General features: G+C 44.1%; 2 protein-coding genes across 4 annotated transcripts; one reads left to right on the forward strand and one right to left on the reverse strand.

The window, feature by feature from the left end:
• Nucleotides 1–121: 121 nt before the first annotated feature.
• trub1 (TruB pseudouridine (psi) synthase family member 1) lies at nt 122–6,545 on the reverse strand. The gene is made up of 8 exons (XM_031739624.2): nt 6,335–6,545; nt 6,150–6,248; nt 3,696–3,751; nt 2,972–3,053; nt 2,773–2,845; nt 1,036–1,175; nt 848–904; nt 122–773 (listed from the first exon to the last, which is right to left on the reverse strand). The coding sequence occupies exons 1-8, from the start codon at nt 6,480–6,482 to the stop codon at nt 592–594; spliced, it is 837 nt and encodes a 278-aa protein (XP_031595484.1). The 5' UTR covers nt 6,483–6,545; the 3' UTR covers nt 122–591.
• lrrc45 (leucine rich repeat containing 45) lies at nt 6,143–19,542 on the forward strand. 3 transcript variants are annotated; one of them, XM_039616189.1, is made up of 18 exons: nt 6,143–6,279; nt 7,321–7,606; nt 8,077–8,138; nt 8,239–8,309; nt 8,910–9,088; nt 9,249–9,377; nt 9,469–9,581; nt 10,198–10,256; nt 10,361–10,438; nt 11,414–11,549; nt 12,730–12,807; nt 12,892–13,003; nt 13,085–13,155; nt 13,301–13,393; nt 15,250–15,342; nt 16,221–16,394; nt 18,159–18,306; nt 18,464–18,663. In XM_039616189.1, the coding sequence occupies exons 2-18, from the start codon at nt 7,378–7,380 to the stop codon at nt 18,661–18,663; spliced, it is 2,025 nt and encodes a 674-aa protein (XP_039472123.1). In that variant the 5' UTR covers nt 6,143–6,279; nt 7,321–7,377. The 3 variants fall into 3 exon arrangements, with proteins under 3 accessions (XP_039472123.1, XP_031595472.1, XP_039472125.1); XM_031739612.2 differs by lacking the exon at nt 6,143–6,279 and adding an exon at nt 6,784–6,881; XM_039616191.1 differs by lacking the exon at nt 6,143–6,279 and having other exon boundaries at nt 7,378–7,606; nt 18,464–19,542.
• The last annotated feature ends 220 nt before the right edge of the window (nt 19,543–19,762 follow it).

The raw sequence follows: 19,762 nt of genomic DNA on the forward strand, positions 1-19,762 counted from the left end.
GTTATGGAAGATTGCGGCCACATTTTGCATGATATTCGAATTCTTCCAGTTTCACCTGCAGATGTGGGAAGCGTTAGAAGCAAAGAACTAAAAACACAACAAATAACAGTCCACACGTGAGTTTAGACGAGCTCAGAGGGCTTTTTTACTTAATGATGAACATCACTGCACTGAGCAGGACTCAAGGAAGACTTTGTAAAATACATTCTTTACAACAGTGAACTAAACTGAGTGTAGGCAGCCTATAAAAAAAAAAAAATACGGACCCTGAACGTACAACAAAAACTTCACAGAAGATTTTCGGTGCCACAGAGAGGGATCTTGCCGTTCCCTTGGATGTCCTCGCCGATCTTACGATCAGGTTATTTACTCTTCACAAATCTGCGCAGGTCAAGCAACATGGTAACCTGCTGAGTCTCCTTTGCTCACATTTCTCATTATATAACTGTTTACTTTACAACTTTTAATCTAAGGTGTGATGATGTCCAAACTTTGAACCACACATTTAACTAAAACTGAAGAGTATGAACCAAAAATCAGTCATTACATGAAAGGAAACCCCTTCCTCTTCCCTCTGGATCCTGGTCCCGGTCAGGTGACTACCTTCTTTGGCTTCAGATGGTCCTCCTCCTGCTCTCCCTCTGAGCAGGTCTTCAGCGAGCGCGAGATGTGTTCCAGCGTCCACTGCTCCTCGTGTAAGGCGTGCTCCTCCAGAGTGAACGGACCCTGCTTTGTTCTGATCAGCTCCTTCACATGAGCGCAAGAGGACAGAGCTGCAGCACACAGACAGCGTTACTCAGCAACACGCCGTCGATGGAAAGGTGAAATAGGTGGAAGGTAGTCTCACCTTTTCCCAGGTCATCCACCAAACTTCTGACATAGAATCCACCTCCACACTCAATATCTGCAACACGAAGGAAAGTGAAACATTCAGCTAGATGAACGACGCCAAAGAGGACACAACAGCTAAAAGCCTGTTTGAGAGGAGTCAGTATAGAGGAAGAAGGAAACGCTGTGTGATGCAACATTTCGAACCCAGAGTGAAGAGAGGAGGCTTGAACTCCTGCAGGGTCAGGTTGTACACCGTGACTGGCCTGGCCGGTTTGGCATCGACCTTGTGACCTTTCTTCAGGAGGACAGACAGACGCTGGCCATCCTTTTTTAATGCCGAGTATCTAAAACGATTATAAGAAAACAGTTAGTTGAAAAAGATACATATTTAGCACTCTAAGACGAGAAGAAGCACTAAGAACTGTTTTTATATAAAATCCATCTATAATGACACAAAGGCACTGCTCCCTGCATCAGTGTGAACGTAAACCATTTACCCCAGTGAATCAGCACTGCAGTAGAGGCAGTGAGCAAACAGTGACCTCTAGAGGCTTCATAGATCACTGCGCTACATTAATAAAACACAAAAAAAACTTAAAATGTTTAAACAACTTTGTGAAAGCTGGATCATTGAGAGGAATTTCATTCATTCTCCCAGGGGACAAGAATCCGTTCAAAGCGCACACGAACAGTTGACTGACACGCTGCAGCTGATCTCAGAGCATCTTCACAAGGAACTGGGTCCACACTACACCCTCAGTGAGCCCACACATCATTTCTTAGCCTTTACAACAATTAGTCATTACGGCTCTTTGATCATATCATTAACCTGTAACATGCCATCAAACTGGCTGCACATTCAAAGAAAACTGGTTTCAGTTCAGCCACTTATTGAAGCCTCTGGTGTCTACTGCAGCGTGTTGTGCGCTCTGCTGAGAAGGTGATTGGCTGCAGACTCCCATCTCTGCAGGACCTGTACACCTCCAGGACACTGGGGCGTGCAGCTCGGATCACAGCTGACCCTTCTCACCCTGGACTCAGTCTGTTTGACCTGCTCCCCCCAGGCAGGAGGCTCCGGTCCATTCGCAGCAGAACCTCTCGCCATAAGAACAGTTTCTTCCCCTCTGCTGTTGGACTCATGAACAATAACCACATGACTGTTCCCACCACTAACACATGACCCTACACTGTGTTCACTGCATCTGTTCCATTTTTGCACTGATCATCACCTGCGCACATGTATATATGAATCTGCTCAGCACTTTTAATTTTAATTTTTATGTTTTTGTAAGTGTTGTCTTACAGTATGTTTTGCACCAAGTACCGCAGCAATTTCCTAATGTTGCAAACCTGCTCAACATTTGGCAATAAAACCCTGATTCTGATTCTACTTCTCATCTTTGCTTGTGTAGACTCAAAATGATGACACGGCTAATGTTCCTCAGAAAATGGAAACGGTTTCTCCACAAATGGATATGCAGCCTAATTTAACAATCAAAGTCATTTTGTGGTTCCCTGATTTGAATTTTCCTGCTGCATCAGCCAACCTGTCACATTCCTGGAAGAGTCTGTGATAAAGCTGGGAATTCACCTCGAAGATGAACAATCCAAAGCTGTCGTCGTGCCTCTGCTTGGGTCGAGTTCAATTCATGCACCTTCATGTAAGGTAAGCATGTAACCACTGCACCACGGAGCTACTCACTGATGGCAACCCCCAAAGGGGAAACTCACATGAACCCGACGTTTATACATCTACCATCAAATCTAACACCATCCCAAACAAGCACAGTAACAGAGGACGTGAAGTCCTGAGCTGCTGCTCTGAAAAGTTTTAGGTTTTGATTTATGCAAAAGAAGATTTCATCTCAAGAAAAAAACGTTTCGTTTGATCTAATTAATGCTTCAGACGTTTGGATGTTGACTCCCGGAAGCCGTACTCACAGCGGAGGCACTTGCATGATGTCACCAGTGAAAGCTTTCAGCTTTTCCTCAACGTCCAACCTGGTTATGTGTTCTGGAGAGGAAAATATATGAAGACATAACTCACTGAGAGACAGACGGTAGAGCAGAAACTGAAGTTTGCAAACGCAGATTATCCTGCTGTGTCGAGGGATCTGAAAGATCAAATGAATGGATTTACCAAAACCTTTCTCCAGAGTCACGCTGCCGGTGGCATCAAGAGTGTCTGTTGCTTTTCCAAACTCTCCAACGGCAATATATTTCTGAGAAACACACAACATGTGTCACGTTTGTGTTTCCCCTTAAAAGAAACACCCAGTTCATCCACAGTTAACAAGTTAAAGGAAGCATTCATGTATTTGTCATTCCAGACATCTAATGTAAACGAGACGTTCAAGTCTGTTGAGGAACTGTATTGTATACACACTACAGAATGTCCTTATCAATATATATTTGCATGTATACTTGTACCTAAAAAAGTGCTTCTTCTACACACACAGAGGTTTGTGTTGTGGTTTCTAACAGCTCGTTAGTACTTGTTAGATCTGCTACCATGAAAGCAGGCACAAACCAATCAGCACGTATCAACACAATGCTAGAAGTTCATGGGGGAAACTGCCTTCACTGTGACACTAACTAAAGGACACGCGTTGTTTTATTTGTACTGGAACACGTCAGTGTGCATCTGTTAAAACTAACATGTTTGGCTTCATCCAGGTAATGAAATATGTTAGAGTCAGAGTAGCAGTCAGAGCTTGGCTGGTATCAGTTTAGAGCTGCACAGCAGTGCACAGCAGTGCAGCTCTAAACTGCATTAATGCACGGTGCCTCTCACTTTTCACCAGACGTCATGGTTTAATGCACAGAGAAACAGTTTAGTTCAAACAGCAGTGAAACAAACTGACCTTTGACCCAGTCAACATTGTGCTGAGCATTTTGGTGCCGTTCCCAACACCAACAACTGAAACAAAGAGAGTCCAATGATTAAAGTCCTGCTAGCGCCCCTTACAGGTTGAAATGTTCACTGAACTCACTTTTAATTCATTAATCTAATCACAGTTCACAAACTCAGAATATACTGAAACATTTATATTAAGTGTTCATCTTTGTGCTTTGTTAACAGTTGTTAACAACCTTTCTTCTTCATGACATCATCACCTGGGACTTTCCAAGCAGCAGTGAAGCGGCTGCTTTTCACTCAGACTGAGCCAACATCACTCCGCTGTAACCTGACTGAACAGCTTTTCTTATGTATAAGGACGAGGTGGAGGCGTGCTCTCGTGTCCCTGTGCTGCTGAGCTCAAACCAGACAACATGGCATCGTGCTGCAGGATGTTGTAGCAGCCATGCTGGTTAAGAGCCGTCTTACAATCAAAGCCATGTCACACTGTGGGAAACGTGCACCTCACAAAGACACAGCAGCTGGAGCATCAAATCTCATATTTGAACTCGTTTAACGTCTTTTGCTTGTATTTCTTGGTGCACACGGTTCCTTTCGTCATGGAAACACACCAAAGACACTTCAGGTTAGCTCTGACTCCAATGTTAAAATTCTCAACTAAACAGCAATAAAAGCATTTTCACTGCCTTTCAAAAGACCAGTTTGGTCTCTTTACCCACTTTTCCCTTTAATGGTGACTGTGGGTTTAATTCGACCACATTGAATTAATTTTTCCTAAAATTATGGGTGTGGCCACTTTGACAGACGTACCAGCACCATCAGCAGGGTTGTCTGGTAGGCCTCACCTCTGCTAATTGGAGTCAATCAACCAGGCTTCTGCACTTTTAGCTGCATAGGTGCTTTATAAAACACTTTAATAAAGATAAGAACTACAGTTGGGCTCATAAGAGTATCAGGAAAATCGAGTCCTATAACATCGTTATTCAATGACAACAACTTGCATTTGGCAGTTGTTCAGCGAAACTGTCAATATGAGGCTGCAATTGAAGGAGGCCATCATTGAGCTAAAAGCACAAACACAAAATACAGCCATCAGAGGGAGAGCAAATTACCAATGTAGTCCATTCTTAAAAAGCTAGAAAGCACGGGCCACTCAGAAACACCTAAAGGCCCAAAACACCACTGAAGAAAATTTAAATGAATTCTTCACTTGGTGAAGAAATAAAAATCCCTACACAACATCGACTCAAGTCCTGAAAACAGTTGAGGAGCGGCCTGTCATTGTTAAAACCTGCACCATGGTACAAACCACTGGTTACACTCAAGACCAAGAAGGCCAGACTACATCTGCCAGGATGTAGAGCCGACACAGTCGACACAGTTCTGGAAAAAAAAACACTTTTGTCAGGTGAAACTGAGATAAATTTGTACAAAAATGATGGGAAGAAAAAAAGTATGCAGAAGGAAAAGAAGCATACGACACAATATCTGTCAAACATGCTGGGAGCAGCATTATGGGATGGGCTTGTATGGCTGCCAGTGGAACTGTGCCACTTAAAGATGGTGTGAATGCTGATAAAGCAGCTCAGATTTAGACAAACGGGACACTGACAAACTGGGACAGCCTGTTCTACACTGTAGAAAATGCAGGAAAAACACCTGATCGATCTAACGAGCACTTCCGGTGTTGTTGGTCAAAGAGGTGCCCATAGACACTGTGATGCTGTTTCCACTGGCACCTTGATGGAAGTGGAAAGAGGGATGGCATGTTAGGAGGCAGTGAGAGAGAAGGAAAGGAAAGAGTGTGGAGGTGCTGCCTGAACATCATCTGTGGTATCAGTACACCTCTCAAGGTTGTGTTAAAAAGTCCAACGGCCTCTCTCCTACACATCTCCACACCTGCACAGGTGTGTCATCTGGACCATTCCACTCTTCATAGAGGATGAAGGGCCAGCACCAGGGGTACACTGCTTATGAGGAATATCTATCTATCTAGATCAAAACAATAAGAAGATCAGATTTCATGATTTTACTATAGTTTATCCATAGAAAAATAGCAAGCATGTTCTCATATAAAATGTCACGATGTCGCGGACTTTCTCAGGACACGCATGAGAAGAAAAATGTGCAAAAGAAAAGAAAATGCACCTATTACAGACACATTTTAAAGTATGTATTGTAAAAACTTATAGACAAACGAGTGTATATCTGATTTATATCAATATAAATCAATTTGATCTTAATAGTGAACTCTGTAGTTCAGCAGAAAAGGCCCCCAGAGATACATGACTGAATCAGACTGGGGTGATGCGGAGCAGCCCTGAAGGTGCTTCACAGATAATAATAGTGAACACGGAGGGTTTGGCTGGGACTGCCCCCCCTCCTCCCCCCAGGGCAGGAATGACAACAGTCGCACGTGGCCCAGCAGCGGAACGTGAACGCTAGCCTAGCCGCTTACCCAGCACCCCGCTGGCAGCGCTGTCCAGCGTCCCTCCGTGTCCCATCTTCAGGCTCTGATTCTTCCTCTTCCGCGGGTTTGGATTTTTGACTCCCGCTTCTGAAAGATAAAGCGACACAAACGGTTTACGGTCAGCTTTTCACAAACACCAGGCTGAACGTCCTGCTGCTGTTTGGTCCCGTTACCCTTGAGCAAAGCTTCCTTGAGTACATTTAACACGTCTGCGGAGGTCGGTCCTTGTTTTTTATATATCGCAAACAATCCGTTTAAAGCCTGTAGCTGTGACAAAGAACTAGTTATCGCAGGGACGGTGTTACTGACGTTCCCAGCCATGCTTGTTTCTCTTTTCTTTGGCTAATGTCCTTCTTCTTTTACCCCCAGTTGCAACTATGCGACCCGCTGTTGTCTTTACTGCCACCTGCTGGTTGAGCAAAAACTCCGTCTTACTTCTGCATGAATAACATCATTAAACAATACGATGCTTAATAACCTTCTGTTTTTGACGATCGGTTTAAACAGTATTATAGCCAGTCTTAGCTCATCCTCACACAGATTAGGCCTGATAAAAACGAACAAGCAGATAGATAAATAGAGACTTATTTTTTCGAAACTACGTTGACCAAAATGCTTTGCGTCAAACACTTCCTAGTTACTCTGTGCCCTGGTTTCCTTTTTCTGTCAGCTGGTCGAGCTACAACAACAATAACTGTCAGGAAGACAGTTTTGGTGGAGGTCTGTGTTTTTATCTTAACCTGTAATTATTATTTTGATCGCTACTCAAGAAACCCGGTTTGAACCCCTCCTTACTTGGATCATCGGTTTAAGATTTGATTGTCCCGCGCGAGCCTCTGACTCGCGTGGAGATAGCTCCTCGCGTCACTTTCATTCAAAACTGGCTGTTCAGCGTGGGTCTGACTGTTACAAGCTACCATGTAAAATACACGTCAGTACGCTTTAAATCCACACAGTTGTGTAGGCTGGTCGCTACAGTGGTTAAAGTTGATTCAGTGTCGTGTGATCATCAATTATTTCTTAAATTTAGCAAAAGAAAAAAAGTATCCCTCGGCGTTTTTGTTATTTATTAATGCATTTATCTTTGATGCCAGGAAAATCAACAGCACATGTATAGATAGCAGCAGTAAGAACTTTGGTCTCTCCTTCTTTTCACCAGTTGGTCTGAGGACAGAAAGCTCTGCTCTTTAGATGATCAGGAGTCTGCAGAGCCTGAATGGAGGATTTCAGGCGGATATACCTCCGTCTGTGTAAGGAGGGAGGCGTGGAGCCTCAGGAGGGTGTTGTAGCTCAGCTCCAAGAGAGCAGGTCTGCTCAGGGCTCCAGACTGGACCTGAGTGGACTGAGCCTGTCTGCAGATACCTGCTCAGTGCTGGCTAAGGCCTTCCATAAAGATACTGTCTTTACTGAGGTGTCACTCAGTGACTGCATGCTCAGCGAGGAAGGTGCGTAAGGACAGTCTTTATGTAATGTGGAGAATTATACAGTATGTGCAAGTGTATGGTGCTCAATAATGTGAATGATGCAGTGATGTGGCCCTGCCCGAGTCACACTGCTGCGGCACGTCTATGTAATGTACTTTAATCAGTCTGATGATTAAATAATAAAACTATCAGAATGAGTGTGTTAGGCTACATATCACACAGATGCTGTCAACAAAAAGTCCTTTGGTTCTGATCCTGAACAGATCTTCACATTTACAGAGTTTGCTCTGCTTGAATTAGGATAAATGCAAACAGTCTTTTTTAAATGCAACAAACAAACAGAGAAATAGAAAATGTTCATATAGATCTTTTTTCTCATTAGCACAATAAACCACATTTGCTGCTCTGGTAAATATTGTGACTCAGGATGCTGAGTGCAGGATTAAATTCTGTGTGTGTGTGTTAGTCACTGTGCTGTGTGTGACTCTCAGGTGCCAGAGTGCTCCTCAGTGGACTGTTTGACAACACAACTGTCAAAGTCCTGGATCTAAAGGTACCACCTCCCAAATTAGACTCTCCACACACGGTGACACTAGTTTTATTTTATTGCACAATATCTGTGTGTCCTTAGGTTGTGTTTTTATTGTTCACAGGGGAATAACCTCAGATCATCAGGAGCCGAGGTGCTGGGACAGTTCTTGGCACAAAACAAGACGCTGCGCAGGTGAGACTCATGCTCTTCGTGTCTGTGAACCATTTCATTCCTTTCCCTTATGGCTGTTAATAGTTGTATAGTACCGGTTTACAACAACAGATCGTAAGCTGTCTTTTAACAGCAGGAGACCTGCGAAAGCCCGCAGGCTGTGTGTAGAGACAGACAGACACTTTAGTGATCACACAGAATATTTAGTAGTTGAGTTGACCACACAAAAACCGCTGTAGTCACTTCTGTTTTTGGTGAGAAACACTCTGACACTTTGTATTTCACCACAAATGAGTTTCAATCAAACAACCAAGATGTGAACAAAAATATTGCATTTGTGGCAATTTTCAAACACATGAAAGACACATGACATGAAAGTAAGAACAGACAGCCTGTAGTGTGGGACATCATATATAGTCATTGAACTATGAGTTGTGGTCATGCTCCTGGAATTTGGAGGTCATGATACTGAAAACAAAATAAACCCGTCAGAGAGACAGCAGAAACGTGACCAAATGCACAGTCTTATCATGCATTTCTGATCATTGAAGGAATCTGTCAGCACATAGTCTGAGTACTGAAGAGTGTCCCTAATTAACTGGCAGTGTTTGGTTTTTGCAGGCTGGTGCTGGAGTGGAATGCGTTGGGCGTGTGGGACGAAGCTTTCTCGCTCTTCTGCAGCGGTTTAGCTTCCAACTGCGTGCTGACGCAGCTGGACCTGCGCAACAATCAAATCAACCACCATGGAGCATCGGAGCTCGCTCTGGCACTTAAACGCAACAGCACACTGGAAGTTCTAGGTGACACTAACTGGTTAACGTCATGTACCGTATTGTTTGGTAGAGAACAGCTTTTAAGAGCAGCCTCCGTCGTATGGCAGCATCATAAGTTTAAGCTGTAGAGCCTGCTGTTGTCATCAGCAGATGGTCCACGCTAACTCCTCTTACCTTACTTACTCAGATCTCAGGTGGAACAATATTGGTCTGCTGGGAGGCAGGTCCATGCTGGAGGCACTTCAAAACAACAAGAGCATAGTGCAGCTGGAGATGGCTGGAAACAACATACCCAGTGACACGCTGAAAGCTCTCGGTAAGTCCTACCAGAGGTCGTAACGCTAGCAGTATGGCTTTGTTAGCATTACTATAACATGGTTACGCTGAGAGCCATCTTTACCTTTCAGAGCAGGCCACAGGGCACAACTCAGACAGGCGGTCCACCCTGAGGGAGAGCCGCAGCCGGACCCAGGTCCTCAGCAAGGAGATTCAAACACTGAAGGAGGAGAAAGGCCGGCAGGTAACCTCGCAATCCCGAACTGCAGACACCACAGGTCGGCCATTCACCTCCAAAGTTTTGAATTCAGGAAACATTTCTCCCAGAGAAGCGATCAGAAATCTACAACCTGTCTGAATACGGGACTTCTGATCCTCCCAGCACTTGCACCACCAGTAGGAAACCCCAGTGCGTGCACTCTTGTAGCTATAGCCCACTGTGATTACAGATCCAATCCAAGACCATAGGCTGGATTCTGTAATGGTTTATCTTCTGTGTAGTGATGCACCTTTATTTGCTTTTCCAAAGAGACAAATGCAAACAGCTGCACTCGAGAGGTGAGTGCAGCTGTTTCTCATCACATAGTGGACACACAGCCTAGCTGCAGTAAAAATGAATCCCATAAATAGCCAAGACATGCATATCAGTACAAATCAGGTTAACATTTGGACTAAGCTGATAATGGTGGAGCGAGGGTTGAGGGAGTGTGATATCTTCACGGTTGTCTACACAAATTTTTAATGTGTAGTCAAATATTTCTGTGAGTCATAATGAACCACAGTAATGCCCAGTGGGGGTCAAATGTCCAGATAACCTACTCAGATTAAATGCAGTTTTTTATTTCTAACTTTTGTTTCAGTTCCTAAGCCTGATGGAGACCATAGACAGGCAGAGGGATGAGATGGGACGCTCCAGTAGGTGAGTGGTGACTCTGTGTGGCCATTGGCTAATAGCCTGGAAGATGGTGTGTGTGGAGACACCTGCATCCTCTTATGATTCTGTGACTTTTTCTCTGTCGTCAGGTCAACCTCCATTCAGATCGGCCAACTCCAGGAAGCTCTGAACGAGAGAAAGTCAGCCGTCAACTCTCTCACTGCAAAGTAATCGTTTCCTCCACCGTCAGCCCACGTTCAGTAAACAGCTGTGTGAAAATACTGCGCTGTAACATTAGAGAAGACAGCTGCTCGCATATGTGTGGGTGTTGCAATCATGCAAGAAGAAAACACGAGGATCACTTTATATCAGGACACTTGGCACTCAAAAAAATGCTGAAATCTAGGGAGCGTTCTAAGCCCCTCCCCCAGTTAGCCAGTCATGTTGTGCTGACACGTGTGAACAATAGGTTGTAATGCTGTTAAACTGTATGTGTGCCCAGCAGGTGTGGAGTAACGTGTCAGAGGAAAGCTCTTTACATATACTTCGTTACAGAGTCACATAGTGTTGTTTGCTTTTGACGTGTGGGTTTGAGTCCCACGGAGCACTGAAATGATCGTTATCCAAATAACTGCCTGGATTCGATCTCAGATGGTTACAGAGTAGCTAGAGAGACTTTTCTAGGATGCTCAGTCAGACGGTGGATGGAGGTTTACAATCTAGCAGAAACGCAGGGTTCTGACTTAGTTCAAGGCCACATCTGATAGCTTTCAAATGCTGGAAAAACACAGTACATGCAAAAATGCCCCCAGGAGGAGTTATTTCTGCCAAAGAGGGAATTTTACCAGCAGAGAAACAAGAGGAAACTTACAGAGTCCAGCCCTCCTCTCGTTCTAACCAACACCTTTACTATGAGCCACTCTGTAAATGTAGAAGCTCTGTTGCGTTAGGACACTGGGATGATGATGACTATGGTTTCCAGTATCCAAACATGATAACAGTTCTTTGTTTGTCCTATTTTCCTGACAGCGATATCATTCTGAGGAAATTTGCAGGAATCTCTCGAGACTTGGCACAGATGTCAGTTTGGACAAAGGATTAGCTGAGAGTTTGGTAGTCAGAGATTAAAGATCAATGTAACCGGGGCCTCCAAAACATGTTTTCCAAACATGCGTTTAACAGCATCATCTGTTGTTGTGCAGGCTGCAGATGACAGAAGCTGCCCTCGCACTCTCCGAGCAGAAAAACCAAAACATGGGAGAGCTGCTGTCTCGACTGAAAGCTGAGAAAGAAGAACAGAGGGAACAACACAGCAAAGAGAGGAAGAAAGAGCACGAGGTACAGAGTGATGGCAGCTTTACCTTTAAATGGTAGGACGCTGAAATACATGACCAGCATGCTACGTGGCCGATGAGGTCACAGAGTCAGCAGACAAATCCAGCAATACTAAAACATAATAACATCATGCAGAGCAGATGATATTATAATCCTGCTGAAAACCCAACACTGCAGTTAGCTTTCTTTTTTTCACAGTAATTTTCAGCGACCATAGAGACAAAAAGGAAGTTTGACACTGGTTTGTAATTGTTAAAGAATAATAGATCCAGTCCTGGTTTAAAAGTGGCTGCATGACCACATCACATAGAGATGATGGAGCCAAGAGTCTGACACCATGATGTCAGGAAACAACATGCTGCCCACATGACCAAGGAGCTCGTTGTGGCTGCAGGGAAGAGGCTGATAGCCCATCTTCATCGAGGGTGTAGAGGTGGAGAGAGTCAGCTGCTTCAGATTGTGAAGATAAACATTAGTGATGATGTTAGCTGCTCACAAAACAGCAAGACAGTGGCTCCTCTTCCTAAGGTGGCTGAGGAGGACTGGCATAGACGGACATATCACCTCCTTCTGTCATCCAGAGTATTCTGTGTGGCTGCGTCGCAGCCTGGGACGGCAGACTGACTGTACACATCAACAGGACTGAACTACGGGCAGGTGGCAATAGGCTGAAGCGACAGCAGGTCCATCCCACCAGTAGAGTCTCCACATTCCTGCTGTGGGCAGGTGTTAGCGGAGCATCCACACCAGCAGCAGTTATACAGCAGTAATAGTTTCTATCCACAAACCAGCAGCTGCTGAGCTGATGAGAAACCAAACGCTGCACTTTGTCTTCACCTCGCAAACCAAACTCACTCTACAAACTAGCTGATTTCAAATTGCACATAATTCACATATCCCACAACATTTGTGCATGCACACTACTGCAGACATTAAAGTATATTAATATAGAATTTTTACTAAGTATTGTTTTAATGCACAAAATTCAAGAAACTTTGAGTCTTTGGTAGTTTGGTGGTAGTTTGGTGGTAGTCTGTACGACCACGTCACACATTGAAATGTCACACATTTGAGGGAGATCTTCTTCCAACGACACCTGACGTGTGTGTGTGACGTGTATATGTGACGTGTGTATGTGTGACGTGTGTGTATTACTGTCACCTCTTCTCCTTCCGTTCTGTAGGACGCTGTGCTAAGACAGGGAAAACTCCTCAGAGACATCCAGAACCTGACAGAGACCAACGGTCAACTCAAGAATAACGTAGGAGCCCTGTCTTTTCACTTTCATCATTTGCACTTTGATATTTGCACTGTGAGCACTCTGGGATGTTGGTGTGTGTGTTAGGTGGAGGAGATGGAGCGCAGGTGTAAGTCTCAGCAGCAGCTGATCTTTGAGCTGAAGCAGGAGCTGACCACCAGCACAGCTGAGCTCAAGCTGCGACTAGCACAGGCTGAAGGTAACGCGTGTTATCAACTACGAACATATAGATTCCTTTCGTAACGTGAACGCCAGCAGAGATTTCCTGTGTGTCTGACAGACCGTTTGGAATCAGAGAAGCGAAGGTCCAAGCAAGCCCTGGATGACATGGACAGTCTCCGCCAGAAAGAGGTGTGCTGTTGGGCCGCACACAACGCCACGTAGAAGAATCAAAATAAGAGTTCGAATGTGTTAATAATGAGAACAAAATGCACTATTTTAATAGATGGGGTCATTTTAACAGCATCAGTTACTGAAAGTTTATGTTCCTGTGAAGGTGGAGCATATAAACCGACATTTAGAAGAAAGTGAGCGGGCCCTGCAGGATCGCATTTTCAAACTGGAGGGACAGCGGATACAACTGGAGGAGGTCAGAGCTCACACTGCTCACACTGCAATGTGACATACAAGTATTCATATGTTTACCACAATCAAAGTGATCCGTGCCATGTGTTACATCACCCAGATCTGTGACTCAGAGGAACTTGGCATACCACATAAGATACACACTTGTGTTACCTGGCTTCATGGACAGATAGAGCTGCGTGTCATCTGCATAGCAGTGAAAATTTATGCTATGTCTTCTAATGATGCTGCCTAAGGGAAGCATGTATAATGTAAACAGAATTGGTCCTAGCACTGAATCCTGTGGAACACCATAATTGACCTTAGTGTGTGAAGAGGACTCTCCATTTACTTGAACAAATTGGAGTCTATTAGATAGATATGATACAAACCACTGCAGTGCAGTACCTGTAATACCTACAGCATGTTCTAATCGCTCTAATAGGATATTATGGTCGACAGTATCGAACGCTGCACTAAGGTCTAGCAGGACAAGCACAGAGATGAGTCCACTGTCAGAGGCCATAAGAAGATCATTTGTAACCTTCACTAAAGCTGTTTCTGTGCTGTGATGAGCTCTGAAACCTGACTGAAACTCTTCAAATAAGCCATTCCTCTGCAGATGATCTGTTAGCTGTTTGACAACTACTCTTTCAAGGATGTTTGATATGAAAGGAAGGTTGGAGATTGGCCTATAATTAGCTAAAAGAGCTCTGCTCAGTATTTTAAAAATTATTTGTAATACCACCACCTTCAAAGCCTGTGCTGTGTAGCCTGCTTATGAACATAAATTGATCCTGTTTAAAACTGAAGCAGTAATTCATGGTAGGAAGGAGGAGGTCTAATAGAAATGTTGGTGTTTTAGAGTAAAAATTATTGAGGTAAGTTTGGAAAGATTATGGGATTGCTGTGAATGTTTTATACCTGAAATTGTTATTTATAAAGAAATGTATGAAGTAAATGGACCCGTGCTCATACAGAGCTTTTCTAAAGCACTAAAGAGCTTTGTACAACACGCCTCATTTATCCATTTATACAAGCACTGTTTTCTATGCTGAAATGTTTTCTATCTAACATTCACACACATTCATCCTCCAGTGGATGCATTAACGAGCAGCTCGTGGTCAGTATCCTGCCCAGTGATATTGGCACGCAGACTGGAGCAGCCCAGGCTCCAGTTACCAACCTTCCAGTTAATAGATGACCTGCTGCACCCCCTGAGCTACAGCCACCCCACCAGTCGTTACTAGTTAAGGTTAAAGGAATGCTTGGCTCAACAGAACTCTGACTCTGTGTCAGCCTGGTTCCTGTTCTGTTCATGTAAGGATCCAAAACTGGAGTGTCTCTCATTTTGATCTGTCACATTGTGAGTGGAAGCTATATACATAAACTGAAGGTTGTCAGTAGATGGATTAGTATGATATGATAATGGTGAGTAATCCAGGGGTGTGCGAGCTTTGACACACAGTTATACCTGAATTTAACTTTGTTTCTTTAACATATTTAAGGTTCAGTGACAAAGACTGTGTGAGTCTCTGTTTATTTAAGGAATAAAGGGTCAACTTTCCCTAACTGTGTATTCCAGACAGTTATTCAAATCCACAAGCAAACATTTCTTTGCCACCAGGGAATTTCCCAGTTATCAGGCCAAACTGAAGGTGACTGTAGAGAGCATGGGACACCTTGGTACTGCAGAGGAGAATGATAAAACCACAGCTGCTGCACACAGTTTAAAAAAACAGTTTCCCTGTAATCTGGGAGCATTTGTACAGAATAAATGACAGTGAAGTGAAATTCTTCTTCATCTTACACCCAGAGTGGGAGTTAACAAATCACCCCGAATGTGTTTCTCACGATAATCTGTCGTCTCATCTGTTCCAGGAACTGAGTAAAGCTAAAGCAGCGTTTGTGTCAGAAAGGGCCCAGGCAGAGGAGGAGCTGGGAAGAGTGCGAGCTCAAGTGCGTTTGGAAGAGGTGGGTTCAAACTTTGGTCATTTACTGAGTCACAACCTAAGTTTTCAAAGTCATGGTTGTGAGTGGAGAATGAGCATCTCCACTCCGGTGGCCGTACTTTTCTTTTTCCACCCACCACTTTGTCTTTTACTAGCAGGACGAGTCATTTACTCAGAGCTCTGAGGAACAGCAGAACGTGGCTGAACCCCACAGACCCAACTGTCATCATGCTACGACACTGTGTGTGTGTGTGTGCAGAGTCCGGCTCTTTAATCCATTTACAATGTCACTGTGTGCTGACCTGCAGAAACAGGAAGAAGCGTCTCGCTGTCTGTGAATCTCTAAATCTTGTACATGAATTGATGACAGTCAGTTTCCTAGAGACTCCTTAAAAATGACCTTAGTCCTTAAATCCATTTTCAAGGGTCTTGAAAATGTTCTAAGATGGGTAAAAAAATCTTTTTACTTTGCTTTGACCTCCAGTGACCCTACAGTCATAACATCAGGCAGAGACGAATGAATTACAGTTTACATTTCTTTGTGATCATTCCTCATGAATGGGTTAAATGCAAAGGCTGCACCACATTTGATCTAATATATGAATATTTTGACGTACAGTGAGCACAAGTTCACTGTAGTGGTAAAGACAAAGAAACTGGGGGACAGCAAACTGACTCCACAGTTTCCTCTTTAGAATAAACGTTCTCTCCTTTAGTTACACAGACATGTCGATGTATCACACAACTGATCACAAAATCAATATGGGCAACCTATTGGGATTGCATCATGTTGTAAGTTTGCCTAATGTTAAAAACCAATGTCACCTGTAATTGCTGGGCTCTAATACCTGAGAAAGACCCCTCCACAGCATTTCCCTCTGTGTTGATTCCTCTGAGCAGCAGGAGCACGTCTCGTCCTTGGAGGAGAAGCTGCGCTCGGTGCGTTCATCCCTGCAGGAGGTCCAGCTGCACTGTTCCCAGCAGAAACAGACCATCTCTGAGCTGCAGGCCAAGAACAGCCAGCAGAGCATTGAGATGGACGGACTACGACGCAGGATGGAGGAGCTGCAGCAGGTCAGGATGCACCACCTGCCTGTTGTACAAACACCACTCCAACTGTAGCTCCTGTATCTACAGGACAGAATTAGCAGAGTTTGGGCCTAGAACAGGTTTCAGCTGCCACACCTGCAACTATAAGACCTACCAGCAGAGGTGGCTAAAGTACACACAGTGTTTCCAGTGAAAAGTACACATACTGGTGTTAAACATTACTCAGTAACAGTGAAACAGTACAGGCTCTGAAATGTACTCAAAGTAAGGACATTACTGCCAGATGCTTTTGTGGAAAGCTAACTGAAGCTCATGCTCTATTAATATTACAATCAAATAATATTAGCACATAAAAGTAAAACCTTTGCCTGCACGACTAAACAGAGAAATGAGTACACTCGGGGGTCAAAGATGGCTGTACTGGCTCCATGTTGCTGTTGTGAGCTGCAGCAGGTCTTCTTTCTCTGCAGGCTGTGATCAGCTGACCTGTGCTGCTGCTGCTCTGAGGTTTACTGCTCTTTGATTTGATGTGACACAAGCTATCTTGACTGATTTCCACTGCCTTCATGCACACTCCTCTGCTGCAGTGCCAGCTTGATGCTGAAGCACTGCAACCACCATTTGTGGACATCTACACCAAAAATGCCGTCCTGGACCATTGCACCCACTCTAATACCTGAGCATAGCTCCATAAATGAGACATCAATGTTATGATTTTGTCTCCTTCATTTCTTTGTAGGCAGTAAACCTCGGTGATGCTAGATATACAGCTAGCTTGTGTCAACAGGAAGCCAAAAGACAGGAGCAGGCTTCTCAGCCCTGAAAGCACAGCTACCATAGTGTTGGCTGCATACAGCCAAGCATCTGTGCAGGCTGTTGACTGATGTAGCAGACCAAACCAAAGGCCACGTGAGAAATGAGCAATGTCCTAAAATGTCGGTCCAGTTATCCTTGTCAGGGTCGCAGGGGGGTGGAGCCTATCCCAGCTACCGTAGGGCGAGAAGCTGTCGCAGAGCTAACACAGAGAGACAGACAACTATTCACACTCACAATTTAGAATCACCAGTTCACCTTTCCTCACTAACTGCATGTCTTTGGACTGTGCCCAGAGACAACATGCAGACTCCACACAGAAAGGCCCGGCCAGGCGGTGGAATCGAACTCTGTGAGGCAGCAGTGCTAACCACTGCACCACTGTGCTTATGAATGAATGAAAGTAACCTTAGATATCAGCAAAGTGTTACTTATATTCATTCATGAGTCCGTTTCAGAGGCATGTGGTCTGTAAACACTGTGACCTGGACCTCCAGTGACACTGTGAGGAAGGTTGGAGGAACTTTTGTCCTGTAACTCAAACATTAAACAGTCTGCCTTCTTTCATCTGAACAACATTGTCTAAATTAGGGAAGCTCCTGACTCACAGTGGAGCTGAAAAAAATGAAAATATCTAGACTGGACTGATTCCTAATCCTTGTCCTGAAAAGGCTTCACTTGATCCAGAATGCAGCACCAAGAGCTCTGGAAGAAAACTTGTTTCTACACACTGAAAGCATTTTTTTCATCAGCTTTGAATTGTTCTAAAATTTAAATAAAATCTGAAAAAGGAATAACTAAAATTGAATTGAATTAAAGTTGGAGCAGGGAGAAATCTGTACACTGACTAGAACAGTTACTGTCAACACGTCAGAGCCTGAAACGCTGTCAGTAAATTGGCCTTGCTAATCTGAAATCCCACTAGAAGTGATAAATGAGAGGTGTTTGTTAGTAGCACCTGCTGTGCTCTTACAGGAGCTGTGCCATAAAGACCAGGAGAAGGTGGCCGAGGTGAGCTGGGTGAGGGTGGAGCTGCAGGAGCAGATTGGACATCTCCAGGCAGAGAGGACGGCACAGGGAGCACTTAAAGAAAAGATCAACGCTCTGGAAAGAGAGCTTAAAGGTTCGCCGTCCGTTTTTGTTGTGGTTACTTTTAAACTTTACATAAGTTTGTGTCTTTGTGCCAGGGCCGTCTAAAGAAATGTTTGGAAACAACAGTGTGATTTGATTCTGTGCTGCTCTCTTTCATGCTGTTCTCTCTCCGGTTTGCTGTCTTGTAGTGCTGAATAGTAACCACAGGGAGGCTCTTCTGGACAAAGAGAGCGAGATGTCTTCCATGTTGGAGAAGCTGCGGCTGAAGGAGGCAGAGATCCATAGGATGAGGGAGGATGAGGCCAACAGGGCCAGCTATTTGCAGAGTGCCGTCCTCTCGTACATTCACGGTTCTCCTCTGGGACACCACAGCAGCCCCCAGAAATGAGCCAGCAGGGCCTCTCTCAGGGGTCCCACACTGGGCAGGACAGTCTACTGGGCAATATAAGGCATAGCTCCACAGAGCTGAAGAATATTCTGGCGTGGACGATCAGTGCTCAGCAATATGAGCATCTAATAATTAATAACCATACCTAACATAATGATAAAAAATGACAAATCTCATCAGGACGTGCTCACTTCAATCTGTCCTCGTCTGCTACTTTCTTTTGTTTATTAGTACTTTTAATAAATACACAGCTCACTTTTTTAGTGCCAACACTTTCCACACGTTCCAGTGAGTGAAGCAGAAAATAACAAGGTTTGCACATAATGAAAAATAGGAATCAGCTGTGCATGTGTAAAAGGAACTATGGTTTCACTGAATGATGGAGCGAATGGTTTTACAGTGGCTGAGGGGAAGAAGAGAGAGCTGTCTGAGAGCATCATAATACTGTTTTCAAAAACTCCTAACAGTCCAGAGGCTACAAGTCAGCCATCAAACATCTGTAGATGTTTCACAGTCACACAGCTGTTCACACACATCCAGGACATGGTGACTATGACCTTCCACAGGTGAAGGTCAACAAGGACTCCGCTGCTGAAAGAGTCCTGTGATCAGAACCTGGTCTTGTGTCATAAATTTCCATTCTTATGTCCTTAGCTCACACAGTACACGTGATAAACTGTACTCAGCATTTACTGCAAGTGAGCGTCATTTCTGCCACATTTATCCAGTTTGAGTAAATGTACACGTTTACAGTCAAAAGGGTATTTGGTTCAGATATGCCTTAATATTGTATACCACAGAGTAGACAATTTTATAATTTTATAATGCAAGTCCAAATAAAACTGTACTGTTTCAGATCTGATATCAGTGACAAACCAGTATTGCTCTTTGTTTTGTGTTAATTGTGGTTCTGTGGTTGATCTGGATTATTCTAACAGATAAGGTTACAGTAGTGATAGTGATGGTGTGGCGTGTTGTTGGGGTGGGGATGTATGAGGTCACTAGTATTGAAACTGCAGCCAAAGATCATTAACTGCCAAGATGATTCAGGCACAGGCTTGTGGCGCTTTAACGTAAAACTGCTGCGCTCCTAAAATTC

This window comes from Oreochromis aureus, linkage group 8 (genome assembly GCF_013358895.1).
Source record: "Oreochromis aureus strain Israel breed Guangdong linkage group 8, ZZ_aureus, whole genome shotgun sequence".
NCBI lineage: Eukaryota > Metazoa > Chordata > Actinopteri > Cichliformes > Cichlidae > Oreochromis > Oreochromis aureus.

Coding starts and splice junctions, on each gene's coding strand:
- trub1 (XM_031739624.2), bottom strand. CDS start 6,482: ATGGCTGGGAACGTCAGTAACACCGTCCCTGCGATAACTAGTTCTTTG. Junction 3,054..3,695: donor CAATGTTGACTGGGTCAAAG/GTCAGTTTGTTT, acceptor TGTGTTTCTCAG/AAATATATTGCCGTTGGAGA. Junction 905..1,035: donor GCCTCCTCTCTTCACTCTGG/GTTCGAAATGTT, acceptor TTCGTGTTGCAG/ATATTGAGTGTGGAGGTGGA.
- lrrc45 (XM_039616189.1), top strand. CDS start 7,378: ATGGAGGATTTCAGGCGGATATACCTCCGTCTGTGTAAGGAGGGAGGC. Junction 9,378..9,468: donor TGACACGCTGAAAGCTCTCG/GTAAGTCCTACC, acceptor TTTACCTTTCAG/AGCAGGCCACAGGGCACAAC. Junction 11,550..12,729: donor AGAGGAAGAAAGAGCACGAG/GTACAGAGTGAT, acceptor TCCGTTCTGTAG/GACGCTGTGCTAAGACAGGG.